Here is a 17,581-nt window from a genome sequence, read left to right on the forward strand (position 1 = left end):
AAAGTAGACTTGACACAAAAATCACCTACCTCAAACTTGGTATCGTATGACAGTTATGGTGTTTCATGTTTAAGAGAAACACATTATCCATTTCTTCAAACACTTCCTTCAAGCCAAGACCTCAATTGCAATCAGATCAGGAGGTTTATGGTAGGGTGATAGCATCATAGTACAAGGGGCCATCTTGCAATAAGTCACATCTTGAGGTAGAAGCTGCAGCAGAAGCAGCGCTGAGGTACCTGATTTAACAAATTTGGTGCAAATCCGATCAGGATTTATGACCAATTATTCGCATAAAACAAGATAAATTTGTTGTCAAGGCTACAGGGTAAACCACTTCATGGAATGAGTTGAAATTGGTTTGTAGATGGAGTAACCATTGTAGGAGTGCCTTTTGGTGGTTTGAAAGGAATAGAGATAAAGACCATGGAGATATGACATAAAATCCAACCTGTGTCACAATTACGTGATCAATTTTTTATGAATAAAAAAGTATTAGTTTTTACGCCTACTTGGCAAACCGCTTAGAGCAATGAGCTGAAAATCAGTGTATAGCTGGAATAATCTTCATAGAAAGTCGTTGCAGTTGTATAGAAGAACCGGATTACAAACCACTGAGTTATCCGAAAGCCAACTCCATGTAGCAAATGCAAGATGAAGATACTTTAATAGAACAGTCACCCTAATAGAGCATTCAGCTAATTTATTTACTCCATTATAGAATTCTATTGCATTACAAGTTATTCTGTAGGGAGTTCAGCTGCAAACAGTTAATCTTATAGACAGTTCAGCAATAAACAAGTCACCCTATACAGAGCTCAGCTCCAAGTACAGTAGCTTGCATAAAAAAGTTTGCGAAGTTCTGATGAACATTCGTGACACCCTCGTGAAGCCATAATCGTGATAAGTGCTGCGAAGCTGTAATTGTGTTAAATAATGCCAAAGTGTTTACACAACTTGTAAGATTACTTTACTTTGTGAAGCCATATACAGGAGGTTACTTAGTCGTGTGGTTGAGATACTTCGCGAGTTGGGGTGGTGATGCAAGGGTTATGCGAAGTTATTGTGTAATCAGTTGTACTGTTTATGCAATTCATGACTTGTGCAACCTAGTGGTTCTAGCTTCGTGAATTCAGTCATGAGACTTCGCGATTATGCACTTCTATAAATTGATGAGCATTCAAGGATTTTCATTTGGTATGTCGTGGTGCTGTTTTTTGTCTGCGTGGCTTTTGTTTACAGGCTATTGCTATGGTGTTAAGCGAGTACATCAAGTTAAGGATTCTTAGTTTGCATTGGAGAGGATACAAAATATCAGCAATTAAAGATATTTCTGATAGAGGATGAAACAATTGTGTCAAGGCAGTCGATCCGTCTTTTTCTTAAGCAATTTGCTGACCGTGGCTATATTGGGAGGAAGCCAGGATCTGGTATGACCTTAAAGTTATCTCCTACCATTCTACAGCTGATAGAGCATTGCATGAGAGAAGATGATGAAACTACAGCAACTCAGCTCCAAACCCGTCTTGCTGCTCTTAATGTTCATGTCTCATTAGCAACCATTCTGCGTAACAGATGCCAGCTGGGATGGATATATCGCGGCTCGGCTTATTGTCAGCTGATTAGAAATGAAAACAAGCAAAAGCAGTTTGAGTGGGCTCAAAGAAGCCTTCATGAGAATTTTGAAGACGTGATAAGGACTGACGAGGCAAGTATCCAAATGGAAAGCCACAGACGATACTGCTGTCGAAAAGAAGGAGAGAGGCCACGTCCTAAACCTCGTCCCAAGCACCCCATGAAAGTTCACGTTTGGGCTGGTATCAGCAAAAAGGGAGCCACCGGCATATAGGGAAAGATGAATGCCCTTTATTTTGTCAAATATTGAGGCAAACCCTTCTACCATTTCTTCAGGTAAAGTTTCCTGCACCAGCCTCACACAGGACAATGATCCCAAAAAGTGTTCGAGATATGCTCAGAGATTCTATGATGAAGTTGGCATCAACTGGTGGCGCACTCCCCCAGAGTCGCCTAATCTTAATTCCAATTGAGAATCTATGGCATGAGCTTAAAGACCATCTACGTGGTGTGGTAAAGCCAAGTAACAAGCAAGAATTGGTCGATGGAATCCTTACCTTCTGGGAAACAGTAGATGAGCGCAAATGTCACAAGTACATAAGCCACCTTAAGAAAGTCATACCAAAAGTGATTGAGTACCAAGGAAATGCTACTGGTTACTAAAACTGAACTCTCCTAATTTGATGTTTGCTTTATATAATGATTTACATGCATGTATTGTACTGCATTGGTGTATTGGTAATAAGTAGTTTTGCATATGCAAGTCATGTATACAACTTATATTAAGTGAATCAACTTTTAAAATACAAAGCGAGGGTGGTCTTTATATTCGAGGAACTTTTAGCTAACACTTCTAATTTGCTGATAGTTATTCATCTAAAAATACAATGTCCAGGGTGGTGGCTTGTTATACTACTATTTTTATAATGACCTGATACGTCGAACTTCGACTTCATTTTGATGATCACTTTGAATTTAACTCTAACAATGCTGGATCCTTTAAATTAAGTCATCTGTACTTAATGCATATCGTTATTTTTTTTGTAAACATAGTACCTGTGTCTGCACGTACATGATTTAAATTCATATTATAAGATTTTTTGTATATAATTTTGTTTGTTATTTTTGTAGTTAGTTTGTGTTGTTATTACATGTAACTATGTAAATACCTTTAGCTACAGTGAATTTTCACAAATTATTAAAAATCAAATCAATCATCAAAAAAACAGTTCGAGTTATTTATCATTGTTCCTGTTACAAGCAGTTGTGAAGTACAGCCATTTGGCGTTCTGGTTACTATAAGTTATAAGTAGACCAGACATTGAAGTCTATTAGTATGACCATAGCTCAGGCTGCTCAGCTTTAGCTGGCGTGGCAAGACCCTTGCATTGGAGTGAGGATCTGGTCTGTATTAACACTAGCATCTGTGCAAGCTGCAGGTATAGATGCAGCACCAATCAGAATGTATCATTTTCAAAATTTGTGAGGTTCCCCTATGGCTTTTTTGTCATTCTTGCATGGCAGCAGCTACTATGTAGTTTTGATTAATAATATTCATGAGTGAGGTCATGACCTGTAGCAGGATATGGCAACCATGAATTTAATAATGCTATTATATTCATAGAACCAAAAGTGCTAGTGTTGACACAGACCAGACCCTCCCTGCTGTGGCTACGCCATACACTACAAAGCTACTTCAGTGCCGTCAATGCCTGGCTGGAGCTGGCGCGTGATTTAACCTAACCCTGCATCACTGTCGAGGCTTCAGTCAGCTAGTTTCCCGTGCAACAACGTCGGCAATATATTGCTGGTACCACCTCTGCTTGCCTCTGGTACCAGTGCACATCATGCACATGCGATCCGTAAATTTTGTGAATGTGCGGTACACTTTCTTTGTCACGCGTGCCGAGATTTGTGTTCAAGAGAAAAGATTACTTGGCCACTACGCCATCAGACAGTAAGTTATCTATGATAGTGAGCACTCAAACTCAGTACAAGTAGGTTATGTAGGGTTTATTGTAGTAAACAACCTTACCAGAGTCCAAGGTGAAGGTGATATAATTGTGATTATTATACCAATACAAATGTAAAATACATTCTACTACTACTCGTCTTCATTTTTTTGCTGATTTTAGTGTTTAAGCCTATATTCTAAAAAAATCGCGCACCAAAACAATGTTCGAATCAAAATTAAAATGGCTAATGGCTTAATACAAGTTTTTATTCTATCAATAAAGTTTAAAAAGTGTAGCTAGCCACACACTTTGGTATATCACATGCTTTACTGTATGTTTACTTTCTATTATTAAATATAGCTATCAATCATTAACTCAAATCTAATTTACAATCACGTTTAACATAACGTGTCACTTAAAGCTTCTTCTTTGCAGAGTCCCGTAGCTGTTGGCACAATTTGGAAATAGAGTTTCTACATTTATCCCCATACTGCCTCAAACGCAAGTGCTGAAACTTCTGGAACTCTGGTACGGATTACAGACTTTATGTAATTTAGCTTTTCTTTATCTAGTGTTATATATTTATTATTCACTCCTCCCCTCAAGCTGCGTCCACGTAGTGCATCCCTTCCAAATATGGCATCACGTGCCAGAGCACAAGCTAATCTTCGTAGTGTTGACAATTCCCCTCCAGGGTTATCTCTCATTACTTGCTCAACTGGCAGCAATTTTGGAGGTGTGCTGAAAGGAGGAGGTGGTGGTAAGAGAGACTGTACATTCTGGACTGGGCAACTCTGTGCTGGATTCAACAGTGATCGGACTGGCGATTGAAATGATGATGATTGGCCTGCCGCTCCATGAATGTGAGTTCTAGATGATGGCTCCATTAGTACTGATGGCAATGGCTTCAGTGTGGCAGAAGATGGAACTTGAGGATTTGGTGTAGATGGCATGGTTTCTTTATCAGATGACAGCCAAGAAGGAGAATTAAGGAATTCAACTAGCTCCTCATCAGTAGTATCCAGTAAGTCTAAAAGGGTTGGTGTTTGAGCCTGTGCTGGTAGAATTGTCATTTGTTGTCGAGGTTGTACAGTTGCAATTGGCAGTTGGAATAGCTCTACAGTTGGTTGTTGTAATGGCTGTACAATTGGCTGCTGGAGTGGCTGTACAGTTGGCTGCTGGAGTGGCTGTACAGTTGGCTGCTGGAGTGGTTGTACAGTTGGCTGTTGGAGTGGCTGTACAGTTGGCTGTTGGACTGGAGGTACAGTTGACTGATGGAGCATTGCAGCTGGCTGAACCTGTTGAGGCTTGCTTTATTGAACCATAGTCGTTAGTAATGTAATAATTTCCCCCTGCTGCTCAACCAGTTTAGCCAATGTTTTGCTTTCTTCACCTATGAATGATATGTACAAATCGATTATTGTGTTGCAATAAATTACCACATACAGTATACAGTACATGCAAATGTTTCAAGGATGCTGATTTTCATAAATAAATTTGAAGATTTTGTGTGGTTTATAGAGACCACTAGTTTTCTCCTGTAAAATAGTTTGATGGATATAGCCAAGCCCATTACATCCTTTGAAAAGTTGCATGTAGTCAAGCATGTACATATGTATACAGTAACAGAATTAATAGTGCTACCCAACAGTAGGGTATCTCTCCATTATATCTTACTAGCATATATTTATCGTTGCGTACTTTTTGTTATAGGTATGTTCCCAACTTCTATTACGCTTCCAGTTGCTGTGTCTGTGTAAAGTAAGTTAGATCTCTGCAATGAACTCACTTTTTTAGCTACATTGTACCTTTCTCCTTTTTAGAGCTACATGTGGCTGGTTCCAGTTGACTTTTCGATTTTCTCTTGCGACCAGTTGGTGTTGCACCTACTATGAATGATTGAATTGAAATTCAATTTTATTGTGTACATACCATTGTTGTTTTTAGTACTTGGTTTTGCAGCAGCTGGGTCTTCATTAATTGTAGTTGCTGCAACAGTTGGTTCAGGTGGTTCTTTGTTATTTTCAACAAAAACTGCATTCCAGTGTGTAATTTTACCTCCCTTCCCTCTGAACGGTACCACGACATTAGCACCATTCACCAGTTCGGTGGCGTCATACAACTCATCCAATACTTCTGCGTCTAGCCAAACCTCCTTCCCGTCCTACCTCTTTGACTTATTCCCCTCGAACCTAACTACGTAGCGTTTAGTACCACTATCGCTAGCCATCACACCAAACTAAGTAGTGGAAACTCACGTTGTGGTGGTGTTTACTTAGTGAGCTTACATGCTTCGCAACGCGTTACACATTCTTCGCGAGGGATAATTAGCTATCCACGAATAGTTTGCGAACTGTCATGAAAATTCCACACGGGAGTCTCGTTTACTGTAGTGTACAGTATGGCCATGCCTCACGCTTCGTCACAGCTTCGCGCCGTACTGCATAGTGCATTTTATTTTGCGAAGATGGGTGTGGTTAGCTGGGTTTTAATTTTCACAACATGTGTCGCGTGTCAGAGCAAGATACGAACTTTCCCGAAAGTGTCATGAAAAGTCGTAAACTTTGTTATGCAAGCTACTGTAATTCACTCTGAAGAGAATTCAGCTACAAACAGGTCAGTCTGTGGAGAAGTTTGCTACAAACAAGTCACCGTGTAGATAGTTCACAAACCAAAAAACCACCCTGTAAAGAGTTCAGCTATACAAACAAGTTACTCTGTAGAGAGATTAGCTAAAAACAAGTGAAAGCTAAGCTAGAAGAAGTCACCCTGTAGAGATCTCAGCTGCAAAGAAACCCTGCAGAGAGACCAACTACAAACAAATTACCCTGCAGAGTGTTCAGGTATAAACAAATCACCCTGTAGAAAGTTCAGGTACAAACAAATCACCCTATATAGAGTTTGGCTACAACAAAAATAACTGTAGAGAGTTCAGCTACAAAGAAACCAACTGTAGAGAGTGTAGAGAGTTCAGCTACAAACAAAAAACCCTACAGTGAGATCAGTTTGAAACAACAGATTTCAGCTACTAACAAATCACCCTGTAGAGAGTTCAGCTATGAACAGACCACCCTGTAGAGAGTTCAGCTATACAAGTCACCCTGTAGAGAGATCAGTTAGAAGAAGTCACTGTTAGAGAGATCAGCTAGAAGCAAGTTATCTTGTAGAGAGTTCAGCTACAAAAGAAACCATCCTGTAGAGAGTTCAGCTACAAACAAAGCACCCTGCATAGAGTTCAGCTGCAAATAAATTACCCTGTAGAGAGTTCAGCTACACACAGATCACCCTGTAGAGAGTTCATCTAGACAAACGTCACCCTTCAGAGAGATCAATTCACCCTATAGAGAGATCAGCTGGAAGAAGTAATGCACCTTGTAAAGAGTTCAGCTACAAAGAACCCACTCTGTAGAGAGCTTCAGCTAGAAACAAGTTACCCTATAGAGAGATCAGCTATAAACAAGTCACCCTGTAGAGATTTCAGCTACAAACAGATCATCCTGTAGATAATTCAGCTAGATACAAGTCATCCTGTAGAGAGATCACCTAGAGGAAGTCACCTTGTAGAAAAATCAGCTAGAAACAAGTCACCTTGTAGAGAGTTCAGTGACAAAGATATCCTGTAGAGAGTTCAGCTACAAACAAATTACCCTGTAGAGAGATCAGCTACAAACAAATTACCCTGTAGAGAGATCAGCCGCAAGCAAAACACCCTGTAGAGAGTTCAGCTACAAACAAATCACCTTGTAGGGTACAAACAAATTACCCTGTAGAGAAATCAACTACAAACAAATCACCTTGTAGGGTACAAAACAAATTACCCTGTAAGAGGTCAGCTAGAAACAAATCACCTTGTAGAGAGTTCGCTTACAAACAAATCTACCTGTAGAGATATCAGTTACAAACAAATCATCCCCTGTGGTCTTTGAGCAGGCTGTAGGACCAAAGGATGGGCAATACTGATTTTAAGGCATCAAATGGTTGGCTGTCTAGCTTCAAAAAGCACCACAATATTAAGCAATTTGCTTTAAGTGGTGAGGCAGCTGATTTTTCCGAAGAAACAGTTGACAGTTGGAAAGAGCGACTTGAAACAATTATGGAGGGATATGAAGCAAGGGATATTTGGAATCTTGATGAAACAGGGTGCTTTTATAGGGTACTTCCTGAAAAGACCTTAGCTCAGAAGAAAAGTAATTGTGTAGGTGGGAAAAAATCAAAACAACGATTGACAATTGCTTTTATAGCGAATGCAGCTGGTGAGAAGGAAGTTCCTATTGTTATCGGGAAGGCAGCAAAGCCTAGATGTTTCAAGGGAATACGAGATCTTTCAAATTCTCTGGGAATTCCTTATTATTCCCAACCAAAAGCGTGGATGTCAAGTGAAATTATGGAGGATATTCTGAGGAAGTTAAACAAAAGGTTGGTCAGAGAAAAAAGAAAAATTTTATTGTTCCTCGACAATGCTACACCACACGATCCAGAGTTTGTTGGGCAGTTTTCCAACATAAAAATTGTTTTTTACCAGCCAACACTACTTCAAAATTACAGCCACTAGATGCGGGAATCATCAAGAATTTCAAGGTCTTGTACAGAGGAGCCCTACTTCGTCATGTTGTTTCACAATTAGATTCCACTTAATTGAGTGCTTCTGGAATTACACAAACCATTGATGTTTTAATGGCTATCAGGTGGATAAAAGTTGCATGGGAGCAGGTGAAATTGTATATAATTCAAAACTGCTTTAAACACTGGAGCCATTCCTGGGGGTGCAACTGAAGATGAACAAGATCCGTTTGCAGATATTGCAGCAGACACAGCTGCACTAGGACAACTTGTGAGTCAAATGCAAGGAGAAATCACTGCTAATGAATATGGCTCTGCTGACGATGACTTGAGTACTTGTTTTACTTTCACCAACCCCAGTGAGTGGAGAGATGAACTACGGGAAGAGATTTGCTCTGTCAGCCCAGAAGGAGAGTGTGTACCACTTGCGGATTCTGATGATAGCAGTGATGAACTTGAGACTTTGCCGCTGGATTGCAGTATTTTGACTTATTCAGATGCCCTTAAAGCAGCCAGAGATCTGTTGCAGTTTTCTACAGAAAAGGGCCATGAAGAAGTCAGTGAAGATATTCACAGAGTATTGTTAGCCCTTGAAGACTATAAACTTAAACAAGCTGGTAAACAAACTAATTTATTACAGTTTTTTTCTACTCAATCTGTTTAAACTGGGGTATAATAACATTGATCAGTTATGATATTGTTGTAAAAATAATTGCATACAACTATACTGTACATACATTCTGTGTGTACCTTAAAATAAAGCTATTACAGTTAATGCATAAGTTACATTAAATTTCTGTAGAAGTGCACCACACAGCATGTAGGATTGCTGGAAGGTTGCGTGTTTGGTTTATGATGACTTGGACATCACTAAAAACTGAACATGAGCGTACAATGGTTACACTAATTCATAAGTGTGACAACAAACAGATGTGATAATAGACCAATATGTGTGCAATCGATAGTCTGTTAGCACTTATAACATGGCTTCTTCATTATGATGGTTTCTCATCAGTGCCAGCTGCTACACCTCTATATGGTGGCCAAACACTAGCATGTTGCTTGTGGCTGCTTTAGACAGGATATTGAGTTGGGCAGCCACCTCTATTAAAAGGCCAGACATTTCTGGTTGGAAGGTGACCGTCTTAGACAGGTTCCACTGTAATTACATGTAAATAACAAGGAGAAACATCCTGACCACCTGGTAGACTCCTGTAAGAGTTCGAACGTAAATCGGATGGCTGCAGGTTCGAGGCTACCTTGGATTTTTTCTCCTTTCTCCAACTTTTCAACACACACCTTAAGTAGTTAAAGTCTTTGAGCAGGCTGTAGGACCAGGTGTCCTACAGACCTTCAGCACTTGTGCTGTAAAGTATTGGGTTCGGTTCATTCAATTCATGAGTCATTAATCAGAGTGACAACAAAGTACAACCAGCACGCAAACCATAGAACAACTTACAACAACAACGGTTACAACAACCAAAATTGTCATGCACATACTGGCTTATTACATCATTAAATATTATATCACACATAAATACACCACACTCCCCCTCACTAAATGTGAGACTGTTCAATAAGTCTGTCAGGAGCTTTACGCTGTTGTGAAGAACGACGGATTGACTGTTCAACTGAGGCCACTGATTCAGAAGTGTCTGTGTCAACTGGAGTATTTGACACTGAACTTGATATGGGAATCTCAGGTGGTCTAGTCACTGTGGCTGACTCAGAAACTGAAACATTATGCAAATCTGGCTCAGAAGACTTGGACTCTAACAGTTGATCTACATGTCTTCGCCACAGATAATCACCAACTTGAACTCTGTAAGAAACAGGTCCAGTCTGTTCCACTATGTGGCCTGGTAACCATTTAGGTTCACCTCGTAAGTTTCTAGCTAAAACATTCTGTCCAATTGTAAACATACGACACTTTCTGTGATTATCATGAGAACTCTTTTGATCAGACTGTTTCTGTAAAACTTGTGATTCCACGGAAGGTCTGAGCAAATCAAAACGGGTACGTAAAGGTCTTTTAAGGAACAGCTCAGCAGGACTGACACCTGTGGTACTGTGCAGAGTTGAATGGTAAGTAAGCAAGAATTGAGCAAGTTTGTATTGTAACACTCCTTCATCATTCTTAGCTGCTCTCATAGCTTGCTTGAATGTTTGAACGAAACGTTCAGCCTCTCCATTAGATGATGGGTGGTATGGTGCTACCTTAATGTGCTTAATACCATTGACCTTCATACACATATCAAACTCTGAAGATACAAACTGCGGACCATTGTCACTCACCAATTGATAAGGTAGTCCATAAGTCGTAAACAAACTTCTCAGTATCTCAAAGGTCTTGGTAGTAGTAATACTCCTCATTGGAAATACTTCTAGCCATTTCGAGTGAGCATCTACTATGATCATGAACATAGAACCAAGGAATGGTCCTGCAAAATCAACATGTATCCTCCTCCACGGAGCATCAGGCCATGACCATGGGTGTAGTTCAGCTCGAGATGGAGTATTCCGTATACTCTGACATGAAGAACAGTCATGAACCACTTGTTCAAGGTGCTTGTCGATTGAAGGCCACCATACATGAGTGCGAGCAATGGACTTCATTCGCATAATACCCGGATGACTGGTATGGAGTTCAGCTAAAATTGTCTTTTGACATGACTTGGGTACTACCACACGCATACCCCACAACAAACAGCCAACCTCAATAGTCAGTTCATGTCGTCTTCGGTAGTAAAGTTGCATTTCATCACTGATCTTATTCGGCCATCCCTCCCGTAGGTAGACTATCACTTTGCCAAGGATGGCATCTTTTCTGGTAGCTTGTCGAAGCTGGGATGAATCTACAGGTAAAATAGCAACTTGATTAACATTAAAAATAGAACACACATTAGCTATGTCGTCACTTGCAGAGGGTGTTGAAATAGAAAGTCGTGAAAATCCATCTGCATTGCAGTGCTTATCTGTCGTACGAAACTCTCAATAGCATAGCCCAACGTTGTAATCTTGCAGCGGCCAATGTGGGTAAACCTTTCTTAGGTCCTAGGATAGCAGTTAAAGGTTTATGGTCAGTAACAAAATGAAGTGCTGGCCATACAGAAATTGGTTAAACTTCTTTACGCCATAGACTAACGCTAGTGCCTCCTTTTCAATCTGAGGGTAGTTCTTCTCAGAGGATGTCAATGTTCTTGACGCATAAGCAATAGAGCGTTCAGTCTTGTCAGGTAAAACATGAGAAACTACTGCACCAATTCCGTAAGCTGACGCGTCACAGTCAAGTTTGATTGGAAGATCTGGGTCATAATGTGCTAACACTTCTGTTGAAGCGAGCTTGCTTTTCAGTTCTTCAAAAGCTTTCTGACATAGAGATCAGATCATCCTGTAGAAAGTTCAGCTACAAACAAATCACCCTGTAGAAAGTTCAGGTTTAAAAAATCATCCTGTAGATAGTTTTGATACAAACGAATCACCCTGTAGAAAGATCAGCAAGATAAAAGTCACCCTGCATAGAAATCAGGTCACCCTATAGAGAGATCGAACCTCCTCAATCAGCTGCAGCAGCAGCTAGATCAGCCTGTAATTGCTAATAGCACACCTTTATTTATTTATTTTATTTTTATTAGTTTAAAAGGTGAATACAAAAGGCAAATATGCCTATATGAGTACCACCTACAAAAACAATACAATACAAAACCAAACCAAACAACTAAGGATACATTACAAAGACAATTACAGCACATTGAAATAAAAGCCTACATTAAAAACATACATGACTTAATCAGAAACAAAAAGAAAATTGTATAACATTCGCCTAAAAGTAGTGCGCGTGTAGTTGACAGAATGTCAAATGGGATGGAGTTCCACCAAAAAACACTGTTCACAAAAAGGACTAACGGTAAGAGTTTATAGAGGACTGCTTGCATAGAATAGACAATGAGTGTGATCTGGTAGAGGCAGCAGAAGAAAAAGTGAAGTAATCGCTAAACTTCAGAGATATATGATGGTGAAGAATATCATAGATAATTGTCAATGACAGATATTTACGTCGGGTGGAAAGAGATGGCCATGATAGCTCTGTACAGCATTCCTCAGATGATTTAGACCATTTATAGGTCCTAAGGCAAAATCTGCTGCCACAAATCCAGCGACAACCACGGTTTTGTACTCGTTCAAGGGCAATGGAGTTTTTAATAGTGTGTGGATTCCACACAGTACTTGCATAATCCAGAATAAGAATCACAAGTGACCTAAAGGCCTTTTGTTTTGAAGAAGCTTTACAGGTGAACATATGATGGCGTAGGAGGTTTAATACTCCAGGAGCTTTCTTGGAAACATGTGAAACATTGCTATTCCATGAAAGTTTGGTGTCTACAATAACCCCCAAGTACTTAACAGACCTGGCCCAATGGAGAAGATGGTTATTGATATAATAGAGCGGCTTTGTAGGTGTATGTTTGTTTGAAATGCACAGAAGTTCACACTTGGAAGGATTCAATCACATCTGCCATTTAGAACACCAATCAGCTATCAGATCTAGGTCATGTTGAAAGGCAATACAGTCAGATGGAGAATCAACTGTGCAATACATAGCTACATCATCAGCAAATATTTTCATTGTGGAGCTAACAGCAGATGGTAAATCATTAATATACACAATAAAAAGTAATGGTCCCAGGATGGAGCCTTGAGGGACCCCAGATGAGACTGGAGACCAATCAGAAGCACAACCGTTTACGACAACTCGCTGCCTCCTGGTAGTGAGAAATGAAGAAAACCATTTAAGCATGGAACCATTAATACCATAAGCCTTTAACCTCAATAGTAAACGTTGATGAGGTACTGAATCGAAGGCTTTCGCAAAATCCAAGAAAACACAATGAATGCTTAGCTTGGCGTTAAGATTAAAAGCCCAGTCATTTACGGCTGACAAAAGCAAGGATGTAGTAGAACATTTTTTCCTGAAGCCGAATTGAGCATTGCATAGAACCTGGTGAGACTCCAGCAAAGAACAAAGTTTGTTAAAAATGATTCTCTCCAGAACTTTAACCAAAATACAGGTTAAGCTAATGGGACGATAACATATATAGTGCATGTATTGATACAACTCAGATGTTAACAACCTCTGGTGAGAGAGTGGTGCTACAAACTGCAATAGTGGTGGTACAGAGTACTGATGGATCGACAAAAGCCACTGCTAGAGTTTTATTGAACAGTGCTAGCCAGAGGACCTTTATGACAGATAAATTAGCTCGACAGTTAATGTTGAAGGTGGAGCACAAAGAATTGTTGTCAGTATCCACATTTGGAGCAAAGCAAGCAACAAAATTGGACATCTATGTTGTTCACTTTAATGTTGGATTGAAAGATGGATCTAGTATGCTAATGTCTGCTGATGTGCTTAAGCAAATTACAGGAAACATTCAAAGGAGTCCTCTACTTGCCAAGGATCAGGACTTTGTGCAGCTAATTCCTAAGAGTAAGATGGCGGATTTTATTCTGCATTCACCAGAGACTACTACAGTAGACTTATTGGTTGGTTCTGATTACTTCTGGGAAATCGTGGTGGGGGTAAAATAGTCTTACCATCTGGTATGTTCATGTTGCCCTCTAACTTTGGCTTTATTGTTACAGGAAAGTTTTCAGAGACAGTTCATAGTGGGAGGGACAACCCTTGTACATTGTTTATGGCTACAGAATTTTTGGAGAAAAAATCTGATTACGGAGTGCAATGTTCAGTCAATGTTAACACAATACAGAACCCAGATCTGGAAAAGTTTTGGCATTAGAAACAATTGGGATCACAGACCCTTTGTGTACTAAGAGTGACGATGAAGCACGGAGAAACTTTAATGAAAATGTCAAGTTTAGTTTGAAAATCATAGATACCAAGTGACTTGGCCATGGAAATCTGGATATGAACACTTACCTGATAATTGCAGTGTGGCGGTGGCAAGATTGAACTCCTTGCTAAGAAGGTTGCGGGTAGACAAGAAGCTGTTACAGAATCATGATGGTATAATTCTACAACAATTAAGTCAAGGAATAATAGAACAAGTAAGTACAACCACACCTGTGTTTGGAAAGAAGTATTACATGCCACATTTACCAGTACTGACTCTTTGCAAAACAACAACAACAAAGGTACGTATTGTTTTTGATGCCTCATCTAGTGTGAGAAGTGGGGTCAATAGTTTAAATGATTGCCTGTACAGAGGCCCAATAATTTTACCAGACTTATGTGGTCTTCTATTGAGGTTCAGTTTGTATCCAATAGTCGTGGTGGCTGACATTGATAAGGCTTTTCTACAGGTGGGTAAACCCGCTTCTTATGGCTTAAAAATGCAACTAAGCTAGACAATGAAAATAATTTGGCTGTTTACCGTTATTGTCGTGTACCATTTGGATTAGTGTGTAGCCCCTTTTTGCTGGGGGCCACCATCAAGTTTCATCTTCAACACGAGGGGTCCCCATTAGCTCTGCACATATTTATGTGGATAATGTTATGATTGGGTTAGATAGTAGTGATGAAACTGTTGGTGTTTATGAGGAAACTAAGCATATTTTCAAGAAGGCTAATATGAATGTACGTGAGTGGGACTCTAATTGTGAAAAAATTCTGAAATCCATCCCAGCTGGTGAATCTGTTACTGGACATGTGCCTGCTAAAATGTTAGGGCTTATTTGGAATAGATCTGATGATACAATTACTACTATGTCAGGGTTTGATGGTATGACTCGTTCTGGTGATGTTACTAAACATGATGTGCTACATAGTATGGCTAGAATATTTGATCCATTGGGGTTATGTTCACCCACAACTATTAAAGGAAAAATATTTTTACAGCAACTCTGGGTTGCTAATGTGACATGGGATAAACCATTGTCTAGAAGAATGGAATGAGTTTGTTAAAGATGTTCAACAAGTGTCAACCCTAAAGATATATAGATTTGTGGGAAGAGCGTGCCAAAGTCAAAACCTGGTACTGATTTTTTGTGATGCTTCCACTAGGGCATATGCTGCAGCAGTTTACCTAAGGATTAAGAAGGGATCAAAATACCAAACTAATATTTTGTTTTCCAAGTTGCGTTTTGGTGCCTACAAAAAGGGGGGAAAGAAACAACTAAACATTTAAGTGTACCACGTCTTGTATTAATGGCCATGTTAATTGGTGTTATGAGAGAGTTAAGGATAGAAGTTTCTGAAAGAATTCTATACCTGTATAAACCTTTCTGTGTGTTTACTGTGACATAAGGACGTGATTCTTCGTCAAGGATCATTTGGTGGTAAGCTGAAGAGAGGTCTAGTTTGGAGAACTTGCAGCCACCAGTTAAACAAGACATCAAGTCTTCTGGGCGAGGTAGTGGGTATTGGTCAATGTCAAGCACTGGGTTTACAGTCTTGCTGTAATCACCACATAGAGGTACACTACCATCACTTTTGGGAACAGCAACCAAGGGTGTGGCCCACTCACTATGTGATACACTTTCAATCACCCCGAATGATTCTAATCGCTTCAGTTCTCTGTCAACAGCATCTCTTATGGCATAAGGGACTTGTCTGGCTCTACAAAATTGTGGCTTGCTTCCAGGTTTAACACTTAGCTTGACCTTAAACCCAGACAAAGTGCCTAGCTCTTTCTTAAAAACATCAGAGTAGGTAGTCAGCAAATTCTTCAAGGTGAGGGTGTTGTTTTGAACAGTTGCCACACAAAGGCTTGACCAGTCCATTCTGATGTACATGAGCCAGTCCCGCCCAAATAATGTAGGTCCATTCCCACTAACAACAAACAGTGTGTGCTTTCCCACATAATTAGCATACCTAACTTGTACATCCAAGGTGCCAACCACTGACAAGGACTCTGCTGTATAACTGTGAAGCTTAACTGAGGTCTTCTGGAGCTGTGTATTTGGGAACAACTTCTTTCTGTGTTGCTTCAGACATCAATGAAACTCTGCCCCAGTGTCTACTTCCATGACCACTGACTTGCCATTCAGTTCTAAAGTAACTGTAATTGGTCTGGTGCTGTGCCCCTGAACTTTCAGAATTCCATCATCTGGAAAAGGTTCAGCTTCTTCTGTCGGGCTATCTATCCAATTATTCCTTTTTAGTTTGTCAGTTGGAGGTTTACCCTTAGTACTGGTGGACTTGCAAGTCCATGAGGAACGACAAACTTTTGCTAAGTGGCCTTTCTTACCACATGCATGACACACTGTTTCTCAACGACACTTCCTTCGTGTGTACCAGATCGAGCACTAGATCCACTTCCGTGTGTACTATTACGATGAACGTCGCTTACTCGGAGAGGGTCACTGTTACCTTTCTGCTTGAGGCGCTGAGTGTTGCGGTCTGCTGCTTCCATTCTCTGAGCGATTTCTAACGCTTTAGTCAATGTCAACTCAGCTTCCACCAAAAGACGTTTCTGGGTACCTTCACTTCTCAGTCCACAAATGAGGCGATCTCTTATCGCCTGAGGTAAGTAGTCTCCAAACTTACAGCTTGCAGCCAGACGACGCAACTCAGCTTTGTACTTTGCAACAGATTCACCAGGTTCTTGGTATCGTTGATGGAACTGAAAACGTTCCGCAATAACAACAGGTTTAGGCTCGAAATGAGTCTGTAAGGCCTCTTCAAGGTCCTTCAAGTTCTTCTCGGCTGGTTTGGTTGGTGCTAACAAGTCACTCAACAAGGCATATGTTTTCCCACCAATCACCGAGAGAAGTATTGCCACCTGTTTGTCCAAGTACGCGGAGATTCGTTCGTTCTCAGGATTGAACGCTTCAGTGTGTCCAATAGTGGCCATCCTCGTCGCCAGTTGTTATGTTGATAACAAATAAGTTTTGTGTAATGTCACACAATTGTACAATCACGTACAAAGAAATAAATGGCCTACTACTAGTGCTGGGCGATATAGCCGATATACGACATATCACGATATAAATATTTGTGTCGCGATACGATAGTTAGCACTTGCTGTCGCAACACAGAGCACATGATCCATCCACTACACGTGAGTTGTTTAGAAGATGGCGTCGCCAGGCCTTGTGCCTCACCCACGAGGAAAAGCACCATATGGACCCATTTCGGTTTTAAATCAAAGGAAGACGGATCAATAGAAGATTGGAAAAAGGTTATTTGTCGTGATTGTGGTAGTGCAATTGGGTATTCCGGGAACACTTCTAACGTATCATTTGGAAAAGCGCCATCCAGAATTATTTACAGCATTCAAGGAGAAGCAGCGGATTAGTGAGCAGAGTACTGAGAGCAGTAGTTTGAATCCCTCCGAGTCGAGGCAAAAGAAGATTTTACAGTTTACGCAAACTTCCAATCCGCTTCCTCGAAACAGTAAGCTCCACAAGAAATTAGTTTGCGCTCTCACAGAATTTGTGTGTCTAGATATGCAGCCAGTAAGTGTTGTAGAGGGAATCGGGTTTCGCAAGCTATTATATACTTTAGAGCCACGATTTCAAGTGCCTAGTAG

General features: G+C 40.3%; 1 protein-coding gene across 1 annotated transcript; it reads right to left on the reverse strand.

Moving 5' to 3' along the window:
• Positions 1-15,129: 15,129 nt before the first annotated feature.
• LOC136245293 (uncharacterized) lies at positions 15,130-16,903 on the reverse strand. The gene is made up of 3 exons (XM_066036779.1): positions 16,314-16,903; positions 15,345-15,879; positions 15,130-15,198 (listed from the first exon to the last, which is right to left on the reverse strand). The coding sequence occupies exons 1-3, from the start codon at positions 16,901-16,903 to the stop codon at positions 15,130-15,132; spliced, it is 1,194 nt and encodes a 397-aa protein (XP_065892851.1).
• Positions 16,904-17,581: the final 678 nt, after the last annotated feature.

The sequence above is a fragment of the Dysidea avara genome, chromosome 15 (assembly GCF_963678975.1).
Source record: "Dysidea avara chromosome 15, odDysAvar1.4, whole genome shotgun sequence".
Taxonomy (NCBI): domain Eukaryota; kingdom Metazoa; phylum Porifera; class Demospongiae; order Dictyoceratida; family Dysideidae; genus Dysidea; species Dysidea avara.

Excerpts from the sequence above, each read along its gene's own strand:
- LOC136245293 (XM_066036779.1), bottom strand. The coding sequence starts at position 16,903 with ATGGCCACTATTGGACACACTGAAGCGTTCAATCCTGAGAACGAACGA. Across the intron at positions 15,880-16,313 it reads GGAAGTGTCGTTGAGAAACA|TGGGAATGGACCTACATTAT; the intron begins GTGTGTCATGCA and ends GTTTGTTGTTAG. Across the intron at positions 15,199-15,344 it reads AATCACGTCCTTATGTCACA|GCACCAAAACGCAACTTGGA; the intron begins GTAAACACACAG and ends CCCTTTTTGTAG.